The following is a 15,387-nucleotide window of genomic DNA, read 5'->3' on the forward strand; positions in this document are numbered from 1 at the left end:
TTTTTTTGGGCTCCAAAATCACTGCAGATGCTGACTGCAGCCATGAAATTAAAAGACGCTTACTCCTTGGAAGGAAAGTTATGACCAACCTTGATAATATATTAAAAAGCAGAGACATTACTTTGCCAACCAAGGTCCGTCTAGTCAAGGCTATGGTTTTTCCCGTGGTCATGTATGGATGTGAGAGTTGGACTGTGAAGAAAGCTGATCGCCGAAGAATTGATGCTTTTGAACTGTGGTGTTGGAGAAGACTCTTGAGAGTCCCTTGTACCGCAAGGAGATCCAACCAGTCCATTCTAAGGGAGATCAATCCTGGGTGTTCTTTGGAAGGACTGATGCTAAAGCTGAAACTGCAATACTTTGGCCACCTCATGCGGTGAATTAACTCACTGGAAAAGACTCTGATGCTGGGAAAGGTTGGGGGCGGGAGGAGAAGGGGACGACGGAGAATGAGATGGCTGGATGGCATCACCGACTCTGTGGACATGAGTTTGGGTGTACTCCGGGAGTTGGTGATGGACAGGGAGGCCTGGCGTGCTGTGATTCATGGGGTCGTGGAGAGTCGGACATGACTGAGCGACTGAACTGAACTGAAATGAATAAGTTGAAGGTAGGAAGAAAGGATAGGGAAGGTAGTGTGATGTCATGGGAAGAGCTAAGGTTTTGCAGCCAGACTTACTGTGTGACCTTGTGCAAGTTACTTAACCTCTCTGAGCCTCATCCCCTTCATCTGAAAGACTGGCATAATAGCACGTAGCTTGAGAGGCTGCCGTGAGGCTGCAGTGATATGTGCAGGAGAAGCAGCAGCACAGGACCTGGAACTGTAGGAGCTCAGTAACCGTTAGCTTCCGTCCCCTTCCAGAAGCTGTGCTTGCAAGACAGTGGCTGTACATGTGGAGCCGACTGTCCGAGCTCCGTGTGGTTCTCAAGCACTTTAGGGCAGTTAGTCTGAACTGAGATGTTCCGCGTGAAACGCACATCCGATTCCCAACACTGTGTATCTTATTAATAATTCTGTAGTGATTATATGTTGAAAATATTTTTGATATGTTGGGTTAAATAAACTATGTATTAATTTTACCTGGTTCTCTATACTTGATTGAATGGCCTTCTAGAAAATTTAAAATTACAGTGCAGCACAGACTTTATACCTCTTAGACAGTGCTGACCTAGACACTAGAGGAAGACAGGGTTGGGAAGCTGTGTTCCAGAAGCTCATTTGTTTCTCCACTGTGGGTCTGTGCTTTGGTTTGTCGTCCTGCGTGCATGCGTGCTCAGTCACTTCAGTCATGTCAGACTCTTTGTGGCCCTGTGGACTGTAGCCTGCCAGGCTCCTCTGTCCATGGGGATTCTCCTGGCAAAAATACTAGAGTGGGTTGCCATGCCCTCTTCCAGGGGATCTTCCCGAGCCAGGGATCGAACCTGAGTCTCCCGTGTCTCCTGCGTTTACCCCCAGCCCCACCTTGTTGCCCTGCTTCCCCAGTGAAAGACCCTTTTGGAAAAAAATGCCATCTTGGGCTCTCCCAAAGTGGGTGGAAGGTACTCTGGCTCCCCTAGTGGCTACGTGTGGCAGTGACCACTGTCCAGGAAAAAGGAGGCCGGCTGGAGAGGACAGAGCCATGAGGTGGTAGGTAGCCTGGACAGGCTGAACCATTCCTTCTTAGCCTGGAGCTTCATTCCAGACCCTCTACTGACCTATACTCCAAGAGGGAGGGCCCATTCTCTCTTAGTCCAGAAGGTTCCTGTCTTATATGTGAACTTGGCAGGAAGCAGGCTCTCACCAGGCAGAACCAAACACAGGTGTGAGAGAAAATGCCATCTTAGGGACACCTTCAGAAAACCACAGAGTTTCCAGAGAAATGAACAGCAGACTCCACAGACACAGGAATGTTCTTTTTTTTTTTTTGTCTCTCCCAAGAAGTGTGGTTAGTTGTTTTTAAAACTGTACATTTTACTGTACATTTTTTTTTTTTTTTTTAGCAAAGGAGAAGGTTGGCATTTGTATTCTGCCCACAGGGATGTCGCTTTCCAAACCTGACAAACACAAGTGCTAGTACATATCATGTCACGACAGAGCTTGGAGCCGCTGACGAGAACAGTTGGTTCCCCTCCCTTCCCAAGTCTACCACTTTTCCTCTAGGCGTCTGAACCCAAAGGCAAGAAGAGAGTGGCATTTGGGGTCACCTCCTCAATGGCTACGCTTAGAAAAGGCTGAGTGAGAAAGTGCAGAGGGAAAACGGAGAGGAGGAAAATGGGGCAGAGAAAGAGGGAGGGCGGGGCAGATTCTCTTCCACGTCACCAGGGCTGGAGGTCTCCCACGACTGCAGAAAGCTTGTGCTCCAGCGCCGGGGCTGGAAGCGAGCTTGTGGTCTCAGGAAGAGCCCGGCCCGGTCTGCTGATGACCCGGTCAGGACCAGAAAGGGACTGGGGGGAGGCAGAGAGGCACCAGAAGAAAAGGAATGAAGACAGGAGGGAGGCGGGAAGGTGAGGAGAGAGGAGGGGAGCAAGGAAGGAGGAAGGCATGGGGTCTGGAGGCTCCTGGGCGGGAGCCAGAAGGCAGTCCTGCATAGACGGTTCCCCGCCCTCTGCCGCGTGTTCTGGGCGGGGCTGGGGGCCCACCAGCTCAGCTCCAGGTCTGAGCCCATCAGAACGTTTCGGCCCCAAATGGACTCACCTGTATGCTTCGTAGGCTGTGTGGTCGGCGAGTGGCAGAAGGAAGGAGAGTGAGACGGAGGCTGGAGCTCCGTGGTGGAGGTTTGGGAGAAGGAATGAGGTGGGGAGAGGTAGTGTGTTGACAATGAGGCGAGACCTGGGACAGGCGGGGACCGGGAGAGACAGAGATGCGGGGAAGACCCTCCAGATGCTTCCGGATGCCTTCCCCGCACCCGCCACAAGTCTCCTCTCGCCACTGTCTGAGTGTGGGGTTCAGTCCCCAGATGGACAGGAGCCCGTGTGCCCCTCCTCATCCTGTCATTTCCATGACAGATCCGCCTCCTGACTGGCATCATGGAAGGCAGCCCCCCCATCCCCGTTTCCCACCCTGAGCCACCTTCTTCAAGAACAAACGAAGGACAGGCTCTAGACACAGAAATGCCCTAGCCACAGTGAAGACTTGTAACAGATTTCAGACACCACCCCAAGAGATAGTGGCCTTGGGCGCTGCCCTGACTTGATCACTACCTCACTGTGTGACCTTGGGCAGGTCCCTTGGACTCTGGAGGGAAGGAGAGAAAAGGTTAAGGGTGAAATGATCGCAAAGACCTCTTCGAACTTCAAAATCCTACAATTCATTTAGTCATGAAGAGTCCTTAGTCCTTCGAGGTGGAAGGGAGTTGGAGATTTGGTACGCTCTCAGTATTTTATGAATTAGGAGCCTGAGGTCCCAGAGAGAAAGGGTCTTGCCTGCTGTATTCAACTGGGTATTGGGTGGTGGCTCTGAAACCCAGACTCGCAGCTTTGGACTCTGTCCAGTGCTCCTTCTGCTCCTTCGAGTCCACTCCCCTTAAGAGAAAACCTCTTGGTAAGCCCCTCACAACCATGTCCCGCCCCGTCCCAGCTTCCCGTAAAAGAAGCAAAAATCCCAAAGCACCTCCATAAGTTAGCATACCTTATACCCATGGGTCTCATAAAACCCTTCTCCCTCTCCCGCATGTAGAGTCCTGGAAGTTACCCTTCTGGCTTAAGCTGATGTGCTGGGTGTGGGGCGTTGTGTCTGAGAAGCAAAGGAAGGTGGGCCAGCGATGGGGGGTTTCCTCACCCCTCCTGAGTGTGGGGACTTGGGAGTAATGAGGGGGTCTAGGCAGAGGACTTCAATCTTCCCCCAAACAAGTGTGCTACCCAAATCATTCCCTGCTTGGCTCAGCTGGCAGCGATTGCCCACCACCAGGGCTGCTGCAACCCACTTTTGTGTGTGGCATAAATGCTCCATGGCCCGTGTCACTGGAGAGGAGGTGTCTGGGGCGTGGAAGAAGTGAATTAAGAAACAAGAACAACACTGGAACCATCCGCAATCCAAAGCCGCTTGCTTATAGGCTACATTCGTGATTGGAAGGGCCGGAGCCCTGCCCTTCCAAACACTCAGGGCTCAGTCTGACACGTGAGCGATCGAGTCCGCTTTCCCTGAGCACACCCCGACGGGTGGTGGGGGACGGGCCTGGGAAGGTGTGTGTGGGTGGCGGAGTGGGGCGGGGGGAGGCCGTTGACAGGGAGACAAAATGGTCCCTGGATGTAAACATCACCATGGAAACTCCACAAAGAATTGTGGGTAAAGATGCTTCCCCTTCTCCCACCCTGGCAGGGTGGGAGGGAGGAGGCCCACCCCCAGGCCTACACCGTGCTCTCCATCACCCACTCGGAGCTGCCAAAAGTTCCTCGGGCCCCCACCAGGTCACTCTCCTCGAAGGGCAAGAGCATGCCATTTACAGAGAGGCTGCGCTTTGTCCAGATGTTCGAGACCCTCCGCGGGGGGCTGTAGCCACCAGGGGCGACCCCTCCCGTAGCCGCAGCCGCAAAGTCCCCCATGTCGAAGGAGTGGCTGCGTTTGGCCTTGCCCTCCAGGGGCAAGGGGAGCAGGCTCCTGGCCCTGGCTGCGGGCGGCCCCAGCAGTGGCTCTCGGTCCGAGGGGTGGCCCTTGGCTGATGTCCCAGACCCTCTCCCGCCTGGAGTCCTGGAGTCCAGCAGCTCCTCCTTTCTCTGACTTTTGAGGTCTAAGGAGGCGAAGGCCCCCATGAGGCGGTCAAGGTTGGGCTTGGGGCGAGGGGCAGGGGGTGGGAGCCTCCAGGGGCCCCGTCCCAGCCCCTCCCCGATGCCCAGGGAGCTGGAGGAAGAGGAGTCGCTGCCTCGGGCCAGGCTGGCACTGAAGTCCATGAGCTCATTGCGCACCACCACCTTGGGCGGCCCGGGCGCGGGGGCCCCGCTGGGCATGCTGCCCAGAGCGGGCGGCTGGGCCCCGTTGGTCTGGGAGTGCACGTTGCTGACGGCAGCCGCGGGCTTCCCCGCGCCCTCCTGGTTGCAGACCTTGTAGCGCACCATGAGGATGACGATGAAGACCAGCAGCGTGGCCACGATGATGCCACCGATGACCAGGATCATGGTGCCGCCCAGGATCTGGCTGTGCATGGACTGGCACTGCGGGTAGTCGGCCTTGGTGAAGAACTGGGCGCAGCCCACGATGTTGGTGGCCGTGAGCGTGGTGGCCGTGTCGTCCCACATGGCCAGCACGCATAGGTCGTAGCCAGTCCCGGACACCAGGTTGTTGACCACAAAGGCCTTGTTGGAGGCTGGGATCATCCTGGGAGGTGGAGGGGATAGGTCCAGAGGGGGCGGGATGGTGAGGGACGGTAGGGTGGTGGGGGGACAGGGACAGAAGTAGAAGAAGGGGAGAGGGTGACCGAGGCAGGAGACGTGGAGAGGAGACAGCCACGGGCGCAGAGAAACAGGCGGAGAGGAGAGGTGACAGTGGAGGGACAGGGAAAGGGAGAGAGGGCGAGACAGAGACGGGCCCAGGGAAGAGAGCAGAGGTGGGGAAATGGGAGCGGAAGATGCCGGGGCAGGGGGCAGACGTGTCAGAGCCAGGCACACGGAGAAAGAGACGTCGGCAACCAGTGCGGAAAACAACCCGGAAGATGCGGGAAGAAACCGATGATGAGTGTGGCCAAGAAGGGAGTGGAGCAGGGAGCGGTGGACGGTAGAAAGCAGTTAGAGGTGAAAGGGGAGATTCGGGGGAGAGAAGAGACAGGAAGCATGGGGGAGGGACGGAGCGGGAGGCAGAGAGAGTAAAGATGTGAAGAAGCAGAAACAAACAAAGGGACGCCCCACTTCCCCGCTTCTGCCTGTCCGTTTCAAACAGCCCCTCAGTCCCGGCCATGGGGTCAGCCATGGCCACCCAGCCCGAGGGCTGCCTTCATCCCGCTGTCTGTCCTGGGAGATTCCCCAGCACTGACTGAGCCCCGTGCCGAGCCTGAGCTGGGCTGAGTCACGGACAAGGTCCTGTCCTCAGGGGCCGAGGGCATCCTCCTCTCCAGGTGGCTTTCTCACGTCTCAGGGGGACAACTTCACTGCTGCAGACTGGTTGGGGTGGGTGGGGGGTCTAGGCAGAAGGAAACTGGAGGCACGAAGAGGGGTGTTGCTTGGAGGGGAAGGGCAGGGTGCAGTGTTGAAGACTGGGAGGAACTCTGCTTCCCAGAGGGAAGGGAGTGGTCCCCGTCACTGCCATAGCAGGCCAGGGGCATCCAAAGACACTCGGGGCAGTATCACTGGTTGGGGAGGCCTTGACGGCTCCCTCCACCTTAAGGGAGGGTCAGAAGGGGCAGCAATCTCCCCACTCTGGGGCCAGTCCACCCTAGCCTCGGCCCTTCCAGCATGCCTTCTGGTGGGCGTTCCTAGAAACGCCGCCTGTCTCATCCCACATACACTCTCGCAGAAATACTCACCTCAGCCGAAAGCAGCCACATCTCTCTGCAGCCTCCCCCACCGCCTCCCAGCCCCCCACTCCCAAAGAGCCCGGTGTGCTCCTGTCCCCTGCTACTCCAGCGCCATCTATGCCCGTCAACGGTTCATACCCAGGGCCCGGCAGCTTAATTGAGACCTCAAACATGAAATACTGGAGCCTGAAGACTTCCACCTGGGAACCGCGCACGGAGGCTGGGACTGACAGGCAGGTATTGACGTCCCGTCAGTGGGCAGCCCTGGAGGCTCCTGCCTCCCGCCTCACTCTCGGCCCATCTAGGCTGCTGGGGAATTCACACGAGGAAACTGAGTCCTCTGCCCCATGCCCACCTCCATCCTATAGCTACAGTGCATGGGGCAGAAGAGGCGAGTGGAGGAGTTGGGGGCCTGGATCCAGCAAAGGCACTGCACCCGGCCCCTGAGGTCTCTCTGTTCCACCTGCGCCTCATGGCAATCCTGGGTCCTCAGATCACAGAGGACTGACCAAGGCTCAGAGAGGTTAAGTGATTTGCCTGAGGTCACACAGCTGGGACTGCCAGGATGAGGCAGTTGGGGCTTTGACACTAGCTTCTAGATCCACAGTCTGGGCTTATTCCTTTCCACAAATGAGGATGATTTTCCTCATCTCAGTGAAAACCCTGCCCTGGCCTGTTGCAGGTCAGCCAGCCCCTTCCATGGAGCAACTCAGCTCACTGAGGCTCATGCTCCTCCACAAACAGAACCTCGCTTCTGCTGGGCCCACTGCTGTGCAGAGTCCACTTCCTTCCACCTCAGGGAAGCGACGTGAGCATTGTGAGTTGGAGCGGCAGGAGCTGCGCACACTCAGAATGGTGACAATAGTAGCGTGAGTGATCAGTCTCTTCAGTCGTGTCCGACTCTTTGTGGCCCCATGGACTGTAGCCTGCCAGGCTTCTCTGTCCATGGGGTTTCTCCAGGCAAGAATGCTGGAGTGGGTTGCCATGCCCTCCTCCAGGGGATCTTCCCAACCCAGGGATCGAACCCATGTCTTTCAGTCTCACTCACAGGCAGGCAGGTGCTTTCCCACTGTGCCACTGGGAAACCCGACAACCGTAGAGCAAATGCTTCACGGCAAGTGTGTGTCAGGCTCTGCTTTAGGCACCTTATACCTCTCAATTCGCTTAGCCCTACAGCAACTCTCTGAAGCAGCCACTGCTGTGGTCTGTTTTCTGCAGAGGTGTTAGGCAAACGGAACATGGCAGAGTCGGCATTCAGACCCAGGCAGTCCAGCTCCAGTCCCCTCTGACCCACCTCACTCGGTCACCTCTCTGGGTCATGAGCAATAAAAGAACATATCGCTTCAGGGCGGGGTGGGTTGGCTGGTTTATTGAACCCCTGGTATATGACAAGGGTTTTCACACTCAATATCGTGTTTAAACCTCCCCACAATCGCAGGACACAGGGGAGGGACTCTGAGCCTAGAAATCATCTCAGTGTTCAGCCGTCTTATCCTGGAAGCCGACCAGGCTATCACTACTACTACTAAGAAGAGTAGCCGACATCGAGGGCTTACTCGGTGCCAGGATCGTTAAGAGGATTAACTCATTTAATCCAACAGTTGTTGGGAGATTGTTATTATTACTGTTTTACATGTAAGAACCTGAGGTACAGAAAGGTTACGCTGCCTGTCTGAGAGTGCCCAGCTAGTAAGTGGCAGAGCTGGGATCAGAACCGGACAGTCTGGCCCCAGAGCCTCTGCTCCTGATCGCTGTGCCTTGCTGCCTTGCAGCCACTGCCCTGTCTTCCTGCCCTCCCTGGGGCGACGTTGCGTGGACCCTGCCTGGCCTCTCCCCATCCCCCTTGCTTCCCGAGACAGGGAAGATCATGATGCGATCAAGCTGCAACTGGGCTGCTGTTAAGGGAGGTGTTACAGGGTGAGGCTGATTCTTAGCAAGCAGCTGGCACCAGGGATGAACGGTCAGGCTGGGGAAATCCTTGCACTATAAATGGTCCATCAGAAGCAAGGCCAGATAGAAAAGCCTGCTTCCCAGGATTAAGAGCAGAAAAGCAGCTCTTGTTTTCTCTGGGGGGTTGGAGGTGGTGTGTGTGTGGACTTAACAGGAGAACTAGAACCAGCTGGTTCAAACCGCCTTGGAAGTCAAGCTTTCCTCTGCTGACAATAATAACTAACGTTCACCAAGTGCTAACCTTGTGCTGGGAAGTTTACATGTAGTATCTCATTTAGCTTCCTGACAACGATAAGCTATCATTCCCACTTAGGAAAGGAGGAAGCTAAGCAGTTTTCACTTTCCCTTGGGGGAATGGAGCTGAGACCAGAGTTGGATCTGGGATTCAGAGCCCAGTTCTTAATCACAAGTAAGACTGCTCCCCACTCCAGGCAGCGAAGGGACGGCCTGCGTGAGAAAGTCATGTGAACCAGGCACTATTCAAACCCTAGTGACAGAACAAGCCTCATCTCCTCCCCATGTGGCCATGTCCACCCCATTTTGTTCCTGACTACTGACTGCTCCCAGGCTAGATCTGGGGAGCCTGGATCCCTCTTTGAGACAGACTGGGACCTGGTGCCCTTCACAGGAGTGCTTGCACCTGGACAAATGTCTCCTTGAGCAATGGAACACAATATGATTCCCTTCTCCAGGGGATCTTCCTGACCCAGGGATCGAACTGGGGTCTCCCACATTGCAGGCAGATTCTTTATCATCTGAGCCACCAGGGAAGCCCTAAAAAGAAGCTGCTGCTGCTGCTGCTAAGTCGTTTCAGTCATGTCCAACTCTGTGTGACCCCATAGACAGCAGCCCACCAGGCTCCCCCATCCCTGGGATTCTCCAGGCAAGAACACTGGAGAGGGTTGCCATTTCCTTCTCCAACAAAGAAGCTACAAGGGACTGAAAGTAACTGCGTGCATATGCAGTTGGGGCAAATGATGAACAACAAGATACAAAAAGGCCAAAACCCAACTGCCACTTCTGAGGTGCTAGAAGCAAAAGCAGGGTCCTGTGCATGATCTGTGCACACAGTACTAACAAAGGGGTGGGCAGACCACCCAAGTCACCCCTTGAGCCTGACCCACCAATCTGTCCCATGCTCATCCCATTTAAGGGACCAGTTCAACCTCCCTCCCCCCTGGGGTGTAAGGACACCTCACTTGTTTTTGCTTCCTTGTGCTGTAGCAGGAGCCCCAGTAAAGCCTTGCCTGAATTTCTCAACTGGCCCTGAGCAATTTCCATTGATTAAAGAGACTAAGAAACCAGGTTATTAACAACTTCACTCCTACCCACAACCTACTGGCACACTGGCTGGGAGGTTGTACCTTCTGAACCTCTCCCTCTTTCCATCACCACACTCATGCGTTTGCTTGGGCCTCGCCATTTCTGGTCTGGATGGGTGCAGTGGTCTCCAAACTGGCCTCCACGCCTCTTGTTGTGCTTGCCTGAAGTCTGTGCTCAGCACCATCATCTCCAGAGTGCTCCAGCTACAGCACAACTCTGGATGTGTCCCCTGGCCACTGAAACAGTCTTCAAGGGCTAGCCAGGACCTACAAGGGACGCCCAGGGTCCTGAGCTGGGCTCCCATCCAGACTGCCCATCCCATTCTTGTCCTTCCACTCACATACCCTCATCCTAGCCCACGTTCTTAAAACAACCCAGAATCAGTCAGGCCTTGTGGTGCAGAGGGCACATCACAAAGCAATGGGATGATAAAGGACTGCTTGTAAAGGGACTCATTACAAAGACGTGGACAGGGGATGGGGGACCACAGAGCACAGGCAGTAACCCAGGGCTAGTCGCAGCCACGCTGCTTCCAGTTTCAGGAAGGAGACTCACGGAGGTTGGCGCTACTCAGAGTGTGGCCCCCAGAGGGGTGGTCGTCCATGAGCTGTTTGGTCCTGGTCCATGATCAGACAGTACAGACCTTGAGAACAAGCTTTAAGAACGTTCTGTAGCCACTTAGCACTGGTTGTGACACCTAAATGAGTGATCTCTTTTTTTTTCGGATAAAGTGTTTCTATGATATTCTTACAAAAGCATTGGTCTGCAAAAAAGAAAGCTTGTCGCTCACCACAAATACCTTGAGGAGCACTGACCTCGGCAGAGCAGGGTGCCTCAGCCTTGGCACTGCTGACACTCGGGCTATGAGTCTTGGTGGTGGGGCGGTCCTGTGTACTATATGTGTTTATTGGCAGCATCCCTGGCCTCTACCCACTGGATGCCAGTAGCCCCTTCTCCCCGGTTATGGCAACCAAAGATGTCTCCATACATTACCATCTAGGGACAAAATCACCGCCTGTTGAGACACATCGATCTAGAAAACTTGGTTGAGGGACAGAGACAACCAGGGGCAACCATACAGGGTGCAGACCACACAAATAGCTACCCCAGCCTCAAGTCTCTTCCTTCTTCCCAGGCTTCCACTACTGCTCCCCACGACCGAACCCAACTGAAAGTCAGAGTCCATGGGTGCACATTGGTCAGCCTTTCAGGGCACACAGCGGTGGGCAGGAGGGGCAAATGGATCTGGAGAGGCAACAAAAGAAACAAAAAAGAGGTCTGGCACAACTACACAACTATGGGGTCACAGCCCTCTTTGCGAAAGCCTCATCCTGAAATCCTGATAGATTCCTTTCCATCACATAAACTGGCGACATCTCTTTCAGTAGAAAACAGGAATTGCTATTTTAAGTTGCTCCAAAGTGTTAAATTTAATTAAGCTCATACGCTCTAAAGCACAATTTAAAACTGCCACCCAAAGCGCTTACCCAGGAAAAACAAAACAAGTGTTAAGTGGCTGCTTCTGAGCTGTTTTTCCTCCTTTTTTTTTCCTATTAATATTATTTTGGTATTTGTTCATTCAGTTTAACACTAGCAAACAAATCTACAGCTGATTTCCACAGTTGATAGCAAAGGTTTCAGAAGAAATCACACAGGAGCATAGTGGTTACTCTCTCATAGTGGTTATCATTCTCATAATGGTTATTCTCTGCCCTCTGTCTTCCCTTCACCTGCCCGCGCCTGGATGACGAGGAACTACATTTCCCAGACTCCCTTGCCTGTTCCCAAGCTCCTTTGCCTCCCAGGTAGAGTTGGCCAATGGAGGCCCTAGCAAGTAGGAGGAGGGGAGAGCCAGGTATTTCTCCCTCTTTTTCTGCTTCAAGTGGTATCTGCTTGTCAGCTCCTGGGCCTCCTCTGTGATCCCACCTTCAGGGGATCTAGCTCCTGCCAGATAGACCTGGATCTTAGGCTCTGATCAAACCATCTCCTCCATGTACCTGAAGTCCTGGGGTGGGGTGGGTGGTGGCAGTGGCTTCTGGCTGTAGCTAATCTCTGGGACCCTGACCCCTCAGCAATTCCATCACCTGTAACCCAACCCCAGTACCAGATTCCTTCTTAGATCTACAGTGTTCATTTTTTTTCCCTGACTGAATCCTAGGTGACACAAGAACATATACTTTACACGACAAGAAGGAAAAATTGTTTTTCCTTGCATTTCTGGAGAAAACTGTCATTACTTCATGTCAGTAGCATCACATCTTATCTAGTAGAACTCCAGCCACCTTCTCGGAATCACTCATCACTCCCCAAATTTTGCACAGAGCAGACCCTCATCCTGGAAATCACTTGTGTTTTTCCACCTGGTGACCTCGTCTTCCGAGGCCTGACTCAATGCCACGTCCGACCCCATCTCTGCTCTCTGCTCCCACAGCCCCTCCTGCCTTCCTCCAATAGAGCCCTTCTCCACGGACACCTGTGTCTCCCTGGAGGACATGGGCTGTGTCTTCATCTTTGCATCTCCTCTGCCAATCATCGTATCTGGCCTTGAGTCACTGCCGAGTAAATATTTACTCTGTGGTTGCGCAGTGAATGAAAGAGAGCTTTGCTAAATGTTAAGGCCTGTACAAATTTGAGGGATTCTTAGTTAAATATAATACGATGGCTGGGTACTCTCAGACACTGGCTGGTCCTAAGGAAATCTTCCTGGAAAGGCATTTTTCTACATCTTTGAAGGGCACCCCTGACAATCTTTATGAACTTGCATGTAGATACGTGTTGGACTGCGTGAGTGCAAGTGAATGTGTGTGTGTGTGTGTGTGTGTGAAAGATGTGTGGGAGACATGCCTGTGTGTCTCTCATTTGAGAGGTGACTGCCTGAGTATCTGTGTGTGTGTGTCGGTGTTCACATGCGAATGGTACACAAAGGTCTGGTTCCATACAGTGTTGGTCACTGTTATGTCCTCTTCTACCCAGCTTCCTCAGTGCCTCAGGGACTCCACATGTCCCCCAATACTTCTGAGGGGACTCCCCACATGGCCTCTCCCAGAGACGAAGGCCAAGTCTACTTTTCCCTAACTGCTACCTTTAAAGCTACTACTAGCCTTACTACTCCTACTACCATTAAAGCTGTACTATTCCTGGAGCATCCGGGAAGGGGAATGAGAGAGGTTCTTAGAGGCCCCCTGAGCCTCGGGGCAAAGCCTGTGAGCGGGCCACCGATGACGACTGTCCCCCTTTCATGGGCTCACTCCAGACCACACTCCCCAGCCACCTGAGCACTGGGCGGTGTCCAGGTGGTGCGTTCTGGCGAAGGGAACACGGCAGCAGCAGCAGCGTGTGTACCTCTGGGCCAGGCCTGGAAAGAGCGGGAGTCCCTGCTCCATTCTCCCTGGACCCTGGGAGCGGTGACCAGCCTTGGCACACCCGAGGGGCACTGAAAACCTGGTGCCCAAGTCTGCATGTGAGGAAGGCCTCCTGACAAATCCGGGAGACTGCCCTGGCCCCTCGGGAGAGCAAAACATCAAACTCTCCCGTGCTTGAGTCTTTTGCGTTTGCCTCCATTTGCCCCAGTAGCTGGCCTCTCCAGACGAATCCAGCCCCCCGCAGACATGGTGAGGTGACCCTGAGGGGTTCATGATGTGAAAGTGTGTGACAGAAAAAGAGAGGGAGTGAGTGTGTGGGGGGGTGACTGAAGGGGAATGTGTGTGTTTGTGTAACAGGAAGCAGTCAGTACTGGTGTCTACACAAGAAATGCAATCCTTGCCTTCCTGGATTGGGAGCAGACGCCATGTCTTTCAGCCCAGCCTCCATCCCCCTCAGCTCCCAGCACTTTGAGGCACCCCCCCTTCTCCCCCTGCCCCTCCCCCATCAGCGATGCACCGGCCTCCTGCTGGGCCCCGGCACTAATTTGGAGACCACGTCAAGCTGCCCCCACTCCACTTCGCTGGCTCTGCACCCTCATTACTGGCTCTTCACAGAATCACCAGCCTGCCAAAGCTCCCTGGCCGGCCATGACATCTCAGGGCACATGAAAGGGCCTCATTAAACCAAGGCAAGCAGCCTGGTTCCCCAGCCTCTCCCTCTACCTGCCAGTCCCAAAGGGGCCGGTTGGCTTCCCTGCACAACTGCAAGGGAGCAGAACCCATGAGGCTGGGTCTATCTGGCATATGATTTATCGAATACATACTATGCACCCAGCACTTGACAGGCAGGGTCTCTCTGATTCTGCACCCTGACTCTGTGAGTAGGAATAATTATCCCCACACTACAGATGAAGAAACTGAGGCTCAGACAGATCAGTCACCTGCTCAAGTTCACACAGCCGCAAGGCGGCTGAGCCAGCTTTGTAAGCCTGGGCTGCCGGACCACCCAGCATGATCTCCCCTGTACCTTATTATTACCTTGAACTGAACTGGGCAGAATCAGATCATAGAAGAAGCAAATCTCCATGTCTAGCTGTTTGACAGCAAGTGAAACACAAAAACACAAACGTGTATTACTACAGTGGCAGCTAACATTTATCGGACACTTACTATATGCCAACCAGTGTTCTGAGCACTCTACCTGTATTAACTGATTTAATCCCCACAGCAGCTCTATGAGGGAGGTACTATTATTACCCCCATTTTACAGAAGAAGAAATCAAGGCTCGGAGGAGTTAAGCGATCCACTCAAGGTCTCACAAGAAAACATGTGTGCCTGGTTGAGATTTGAACCCAGCACTCTCAATCAATGCTCTTGATAACCCTGAAGTACCTTTTATAATAATGCTCCCCATTTGAGAGATGAGAAATAACCGAATTGACCTGAAGCCACAGAGCTAATTAGAGACGAGAGTTCCATGAGGGGTAAGTGTTGTCCTACTACTCCTGAAAGCTTCTGGGAGGACTGAAGGAAACGAGGGGGCTACCTGGTTCTCTGTAGGCAGTTTTCTCATAGAGGGAGCCGCTGCCAGTGCAAAGGCCCTGAGGCAGTGTTAGTGAGAAGACCGATTTGGCCAAAACAGAGTGATGGAAAGGGAGAGTGGTGGGAAATGAAGTCACCAAATTAGGAGCCAGGAGCTGGGTTCTAGAGGCCTTGTCTCATGTGCCAGCTCCGAGGATTAGACGAGTGCCGGTGTTGAGAAGAATTCTGAGGCTGTGTTCAAACTCAGCAGGACAGATGCTATGGGTCTGGAAGGACCTGTCTTTTGTATTTGTTGTTTCTGGTCTCAGGATCAGAGAGCAATTAGAGAGAATGACTGTAATTACCAATATGTATCGCAGAATCCCCTCTTCTTGTGCCAGATGCTGGCCTCCCCTGAATGCAGGGCCCTGAGTGATAACAGGGGCAGGCCCATGGCTCCTCCTCAGAACAGGATTCCCATGGAGCCGCTTGACTCAGTGAGGGCGCCAAGAATCAAGAGCCTCTCATTAACTTCTGAGAAGGGCCAGGGCCAGGCTTGGTCACTGCCCTACAGCCTCTGCCCCTCCTGAGAACACAGGGGCTCACCTGAGTGCCTGAGGCACTCTGTCTTTTTGGCAATGATTTTGCCCATCAGAAAGTAAAGGAGCCACATTCAATAGGAGTGAGATTCCGAGGCAGAGAACCCCAGTATCCATTCCCACAGCCCTGAGAACAGAAGATGGGGCTGGGGATCAAAACTCCCCGTTTCACTGGCCTCGGATGAGCTCCCTGGCTCCCCACCCCCACC

General features: G+C 53.8%; 1 protein-coding gene across 1 annotated transcript in view; it reads right to left on the reverse strand.

Moving 5' to 3' along the window:
• Positions 1-4,106: 4,106 nt before the first annotated feature.
• Positions 4,107-15,387, reverse strand: part of LRFN2 (leucine rich repeat and fibronectin type III domain containing 2) — a 42,381-nt gene continuing 31,100 nt past the window's right edge. Inside the window, exon 2 of the mRNA XM_055406876.2 lies at positions 4,107-5,290. Coding sequence (XP_055262851.1) covers positions 4,327-5,290 — 964 coding nt within the window. The 3' untranslated portion in view covers positions 4,107-4,326. The remainder of the gene's footprint in view (positions 5,291-15,387) is intronic.

This window comes from Moschus berezovskii, chromosome 23 (assembly GCF_049115385.1).
Source record: "Moschus berezovskii isolate FMDL1 chromosome 23, NW_MosBer_1.0, whole genome shotgun sequence".
Taxonomy (NCBI): domain Eukaryota; kingdom Metazoa; phylum Chordata; class Mammalia; order Artiodactyla; family Moschidae; genus Moschus; species Moschus berezovskii.